The 7,038-nt window shown below is 44.6% G+C and overlaps 1 protein-coding gene across 1 annotated transcript; it reads right to left on the bottom strand.

The window, feature by feature from the left end:
• Positions 1 to 215: 215 nt before the first annotated feature.
• LOC123097860 (uncharacterized) lies at positions 216 to 5,578 on the bottom strand. Its single transcript, XM_044519706.1, has 10 exons — positions 5,292 to 5,578; positions 5,049 to 5,144; positions 2,651 to 2,735; positions 1,972 to 2,093; positions 1,826 to 1,850; positions 1,668 to 1,751; positions 1,518 to 1,547; positions 1,317 to 1,422; positions 1,116 to 1,180; positions 216 to 566 (listed from the first exon to the last, which is right to left on the bottom strand). Exons 1-9 carry the CDS (start codon positions 5,385 to 5,387, stop codon positions 1,117 to 1,119), a joined length of 708 nt encoding a protein of 235 aa, XP_044375641.1. The 5' UTR covers positions 5,388 to 5,578; the 3' UTR covers positions 216 to 566; position 1,116.
• Between the last annotated feature and the right edge of the window lie 1,460 nt (positions 5,579 to 7,038).

Below are 7,038 nucleotides of genomic sequence, written 5' to 3' on the forward strand. Positions count from 1 at the left end.
TTTTTCCCAACAGTTTCCCAACTGCCAAGGGCAAAGCAGACCACCACACCGAGACCGGGCAATGAACCCATAACAGCGATGGACACTAGCCAGTTCCGTCCATCAAATACACGTAGATCAGAGAGCCAGGCACATGCCCAGGTCCTGGGGCCATCATCTATTCTCATCAACTATTTTCACACGCACAAAAAGAAACTGGGACAGAAGAATGCTACTGCTACTGCTGCTGCAGTAAATAGTCTATGAGCTTGCATGCATTGCTGAATGAATTTCAGTTGGTCCATGAATACCATCTCAACAACAACATAATACTATATCAGCTGTGCATATCAAATGCCATCTACATGAGCTATAAACGCAAGGAAGAATCGCATGAATAACCGCCCCTATCCAATTTCAATCAACCTTAATTATGGCATAAACTGGTTGCCCTATGTATAAATTTTGTACAACCTGTCCCCCATGGATCAATACAAGCTGCAGCCAATGTCCGGACCAATGGAAACAAACAACAAGCACCCCCTGCGCTGTCAGGTCAAAATGCTAATATATGGGAGGTGCAAGCCCTGAACCAAGAAATAATCAAGAGATACATCAGAGTCAGTGTGATTATCATAACTCGTGTAAAAGAAGAATGAGCAAAAACCGGTCCGTGCATTAAGTGAAGTACTTTGTGAGAACATGAATGTTGTCCCTTCTTTCTGTACCAATATCTCCACTTTAATCCTCAATCTAAACAACTACTCCCTCCTTGCTACTGCTAGGCATGTTATCTACTGTGTGAAGTATGGAATTGCAAAATACTCCCTCCGTTCCATATTGGAATTGCAAAATACTCTTTGCAATTCCATACTTCACACAGTAGATTTTTTTTCTCGAATACGCACAGCATGCGTATCATTCATTAATAGGGAGAAGAAGGGTACAAGAGCCCTCTGCCAAGGGCGTTACATTACACACCCAGCCACCGTTTGTTATCCTATGCCTACGTTTCGTCTACATCCCACATGTAGATAACATGCCTAGCAGTGAGCAGTAGATAACATGCCTAGCAGTAGCAGTGAGCATCTCAACAAGAAGAACATACAATATTGGAGCAGAGAACTGTAACTCACCTCAAGACAATATAACCAGTCCAAGATATATCGACGCACAGAGAAAAATAAATGAGATGAAGCCCCTGAAACAAAGAGTATCAATTGTCAATGAATACAAAAGTTCTTAGTGTCAGGATCACCTTCATACAATATCATGGAAACAAGGAAAACATGCTCTCGAAAACGAAAACATGGAAAAGGCTGAATCGCATAGCATACCATATAACACCCCATCCAACGCCATTGCAAGGGCAAGGGCAGATTTCAGCAAATTTCTCAGCATCACTTGAATTCACTCTTCGGGATATGGTGTCATCATAGATATCTACACAATTCAATGACATTTAACTAATATATACAGTTTGCAACTCGCTGATTGCTCTAACATGAAATTAGAAGTAAACGGTTGCTGTTCCTTACCGTAAACTGAAAATAAGCTGTTCATAACACCTGTGCATACAATACAAACAAACTTAAAAACACATTTACAAATAAAATCATTTTTATCCCAGAAACCCAGGGTGCAAAATAACCGAAAAAATGATAAGCACAGGGGGTCTAAGCACTCACCTATGAATAGAATAACATACTTCAGAACATGGAAAGTTGTAAATTCTTGTATAACCCAAACAACAGCAATGAATATGATGAAACCTGGAAAGTTATATTGTAAATAGCAGGCTGCAGAGGGAAATTGTAAATGAAGATGGAGTCATATTTATGCATACCAATGCAGAGCCAGCGCAGAAACCACTGCATAAATAAAGTAATAGATGGTAATACTTTAGTAAACCATCATTTTTACTGACTAAAGAAAGCGGGAAGAAACAAATGAAGGAAATCAACAGTTGTAGCAATAATTTAGCAGACTTACATTTTTGGCAACAAAGAGAACAATAACTAATGCAAGTATGAAGCAACCAGCCGCAATTCTTGTAGCCAGGAGATGTGTGGATGAAAGTATGAACACCATTCCCCAAAATGATGAACCCAGATCTGCAATTGGAACAAAACAGTAGCACCAAAATAAAAACCAAAGTATTAAAATAAGAACAAGTGGGAAATGACCAACAAATCATTACAGAGAATTCAAAGTATGAATTTGAGTTTCTTATTTTAAGGCATGAAAAGAAAGATAAATTGTAAAAAATAGTCATAAGTCATAAGAACCTAGGGAATTTGATAAGACAGCACATGAGTCTTACGGAGAGATCGATTAGTTATTTATTGGTGCAAGAAGTTCCACAAAATCAGTCTCTCAATCAGGGAAAGAAACAACCATAGGCATTTCAGTGACAAAGGCTGTGTTTGGCATTGCGTTGGATAATGATAGTCCTGTTTTTCCAATGAGCTTCTATCTATTTTACCGTTTGGTTAACCAATGTTTTCCTGCTTACGTGGCTATCCTCCCACGTTAGAGTATAAAATTAGCTCAGCACAACACAGTTCGGCAACCGCAAACTGAACTAAAGAACCCGCTACTTTCGCTTTTTTGTTTGTGTTATTGCCGAGACTTGTATAAGGCAGAGGGAGGGAATGAGTAGGTGCTTTACATCCAGCAGGCAAGATTATCCAGTAAATGCCACCACGAGTTTGTGTAACACCACCTTCATTAGCATGGACCTGCATGCCCTCAACCTGCAAAAGCCAATCAGATTGAAATATTATTATCAGCCTGTGAATTCCATTCACGAACGAAAACATAAAACCGCATGGCTACGTAAGAAAAAAAATCCAATCCAAACATAGAAAGAGACTAGATATTTTTGCACCTACATTTCAGAATTAAAGGACATAGACAAGGAACTCAGAAGATGCCTTTTAAATGTTCTATGAAAATTTAGTAATCATCATTCTTGTCTTAACTATGGGGCTGTCCAAAAATAAAACCAACACTCTCCGGCAATAAATAACTGTTAGTTCAACAAAGTATGTAGTATCGAGGAAAAGAGGAAATAACAAAGATAAACAAATATTACCATGTCACAAATTAAGCAATAATAATAACCATAAAATAAGCCGTGGATTGTTCTAACCCAATGGCACTCCGATGACCACTAATAGAACTTCCAATTCTACCCATGCCGATATCAAAATACACCAAACAGATGTTTTCATGCACCCATATTTTACACCTAATCCTGCAGTTGTCTCTCTAGTTGCGCCTGTGGAAACAGATGCATGTCCTGCGAGCTGCGACCAGTGGCGGTGCCAGCACCAAAAGGCTGTGGGTTCAAGTGCCCTAATCTCTCCAAAATATCCTAATTTTTGCACAAATATGAATAGAACTAAGCTTGCAATCAAACAAGCTGACCCCACAGATTACACATAGAAATGCCCCCTGCCTGCGACAACACACTTAATGCCTGCTATATAGGAGCCATTAATCTACACGACTAGTCCATTTTAGCGTTGTAGCACAAGAAAATGCCAAGAGGGTATACATTCTCCAGAAAAAAAAATACAATCTTTCACCAGAACTCCTCACTTGAAAATGGTGCTAGTGGAGGCTAGCGGCCGTAGATCTTTGATGAAATCACTCATTTTGGAAGATTGCTAGAAGAATGCAAAAAATCACAATGTCATGGTCAAGGTTGTCAGAATCGCGATTTTGAATCGGATCGGAGCTCTGATGGTAGAATCGTAAATCGTAGAATCTTCACTACCAGGATCGTAGAAACGTAGATTTTATGAACTAAAATCGTAGAATCAGATGGGTAAATTTGGATCGTAAAGTCGTAGAACCGTATAACAGAATCGCGATTCTAACAACCTTGGTCATGGTATATAACCATGTAGTACCATGCAACCAAAAAGGTGCTATCACATTATTCTGTATGGAATCCATCATCACTAAATTTCTGAAAGGAAGACCTAAATTTGAAAATTAAAGGACAGAGCTAGATAAGGAACGCAGAATGCGCCTTCTAAATGTTCCAAAATCAGTAATCACCGTTCTTATCTTATTCTTACTTCTAGGGTTGTCCACATACAGAATCAATGGTCTCCAGCAATAAATATCAGTTAGTTCAGCGAAGTTTTGGACATGGAGAAAAAAAAGAATAAAGAACAGACAGAATCAAATATTGGGCACCATACAAATTATGCAATAAACGACAGAATAGATCAACGGTGATACAATTCCTCTCTTTCTTGCGGGTAATGGCGGTACAACTCCTCCTTTTGTTGCCGCTAATGGCGACACAGCTCCAATGACTACTAACCAGAATTTCCAATTCTGCAAATGCCTACATCAAAATACACCAAACAGAAATTTGCATCGCATGCACCCTAATCATGCAGTTGACCCTTTAGCTGCAGCTGCATGTGGTACTTCACATGCTGCGCCAACAATGTGAGCGAAGATCCATTCACGCGCCTGCTATCATCGAATCACTAATCTCCATGACCAGTCCATTTTAGCACTGTGGCATAAGAAAATACCCAAGACAGCACACATTCACTAGAAAATTAGCATCTTTTGACCAGAATCCCTCACTTGCAAATTGTAGTTAAAACATAAAAGGAGCAGGAAAAAAGGGGTAGGTGCCTTGGATACCCCTGTTATCCGAAGAATGAGAATATTCGTACTTTCATGATGTGAACCACTCCATGTGATCAAGAAAGAAAGAAAAAAAGCAAACAGTTAAAAAGGCGCTATCACATTGTGCCCCGGAATCCACCAATCCGAACTAGTGTGGATTGGCTACCCACTACTTGCCTACTTTCGCTTCAAAGTGCTGAATCGCCTAGCTAGCAGTACCAACCCAAAATGGTGGGTAAAATATGTCCCCGCACGTTTCAGGCCTAATCGTTTTTAGCCTAGCCCATGGCTGCTGAGTTTGCAACGCACAGCTTCGTACTAGTAGAGCTTAAAGCGTCGTCTGTGCCCGCATTAGAAAAAGAAGGAAGAAAAAAACAGATCGGTAACTGGGAAAATGGTGGGCTTACATCTCCGCAGGTGAGCTTGCAGGCGAGGGCGTGGCTGGTCTCGTGGAGGAAGACGGTGATGAGCTTGAAAGGCGTGAGCAGGAACGTCCTCCACAGCTGCACACAAGGAAGGCAAAACCCCCAAATCAAATCAGGAACTCCCCGCCACTTGAGCAACCCCGTGCAAACACGACGGCGGCGGGCGGCCCCTCCCTCAAATAAGAAAGAAAAGGAAAAAAGACGGCGGGCGGGGGCGGGGCTCACGGCGAGGATGACGACGGTGGAGACGCCGACGGCGGCGATGAAGACGACCTGGTTGTGCTGGCAGCAGCCCTGCAGCTCCCAGTTGACGTTCACCATCCTAGGCCCGGCGCAGATCTGCCGCCGTCGCCGACGCCGGAGCGAGAAGAGAAAGGGGAAGGGAAGGGGAGGGGCGAGTGCACGGGGAAAATGGGAACTGTTCGAATTGGCCGGTGAAACGTGCGGGCACAGAAACCGAGGGCCTCCCCTGGACCTGGACCTGGATGCTGGCCGCGGAGGAAAGGAAAGAGCGTTTGCGCCTTCGTTGGGCCGGAAGAGCGCGTTCTCATTGGTCTACGGCTGCGGGTGGTGCGTCGTCTAGCCCAGCAGTAATTGTCGCTAATCTGCTGAGGAGTACGCTCGGTGATTAAAAATGAATAAATTTTCCTCATTTTTTTTTAATAATGAACGAATGAATCCAAGGCTCCAGCAGCAGTCCAGGTGGCGGTGGGTGAAGTGCGCGAGAGACGACCCGGGTCTGACTCAGTCACGCACTGGCTGGCTCGCTTCTGCTAGAGTACTTGTCTACTTTTGGTAGGTGGCAACCGAACGTGTTTCTTCCTGCAGTTTCTTTCTGTAATAATGTTTTCTTTCGGAGCTGCAAGTGTAGAATAGAAGATTCAGGGTAAGTAAACATCTCGAATGCGCTAAACTAGCGTATCATTGCATTGATAGAAGAAGAGAACAAAGTACAAGATTGGGAATCATAGCCTCGTGCGCAGGAATGGCGAGCCCATGATCCCAGGGAGAGCATAGGGCAGGGGGTTGCTCAGCCTCAAAGATTACAAGATCAGGTTACAAAACTACTCGTGGCGAGTCCTCGAGCTCCCGCGGTAGCCCAGGAGCGAGCTTCATCTTTGATCGCAGCGATCAGGGAGGAGGAGGAGGGGCTAATCTTGTCGAAGATGATCGCGTTCCGGTGTCGCCAAAGGGACCATGCAGTGAGGGAGGCGATGGTGCGCGAGGCCTCGCCTCCGCGCAGCCGGGAGGGGGAGAGTGGCTTCAGAGAGCCAAGCAAAGTAGCCGGTGCTGCCGTCCGGGGGAGTTGTTGTCGGGGAGCACCACGAGAGGATTTCGTGCCAAGTGATGCGCGCGAACACACATCCCACCAGGATGTGGTGGAGCGTTTCGGGTTCCTGGCAGCAAAAGACGCACGCCGGTTCGTGCGGCAGGCCGCGCCGGGCCAGGCGGTCAGCAGACCAGCATCTGTTGAGGGAGGCGAGCCAAATGAAGAATTGCACCGAAGTGGGAGCGCTGGTGTGCCAAGTAAGAAGAGTCGCATGAGTACAAGTCGCTGTGCGCACCATCAGCCATGGGCGTTCGCCTCCGCTACTTCTCGAGTGCCGAAACCCCCAAGAAATCTAAATCTGCAGTCCAACTGCCGATTCGGAATCGCCGAGCAACCCATGCAAATGTGGCCACTGGTGATGAACGGAGCGATTGAGATGATTCCTCCTCCTGCCGTCACTTTCGAAGGGGTTCCATGTGAGGTCTCATTGGCGAATCATGTCTCGCGAATCGGTTCGATGGTCTTGTCAGCATAATGGCTGGATCGAACTGCGTGGACGCAAACGGTGCCCTCCAACGGCTTCTCTCCTCTGCATCCATAAATAATTCCATTCCACATGGAGATTTGTAGGGTGGTGATCCGATATGCTGGGAGGGAAGTACACTTCGAGAACATGTGGGAAAACCACGCTTTTTGTGGCAG

The sequence above is a fragment of the Triticum aestivum genome, chromosome 4D, assembly GCF_018294505.1.
Source record: "Triticum aestivum cultivar Chinese Spring chromosome 4D, IWGSC CS RefSeq v2.1, whole genome shotgun sequence".
Classification (NCBI taxonomy): Eukaryota; Viridiplantae; Streptophyta; class Magnoliopsida; order Poales; family Poaceae; genus Triticum; species Triticum aestivum.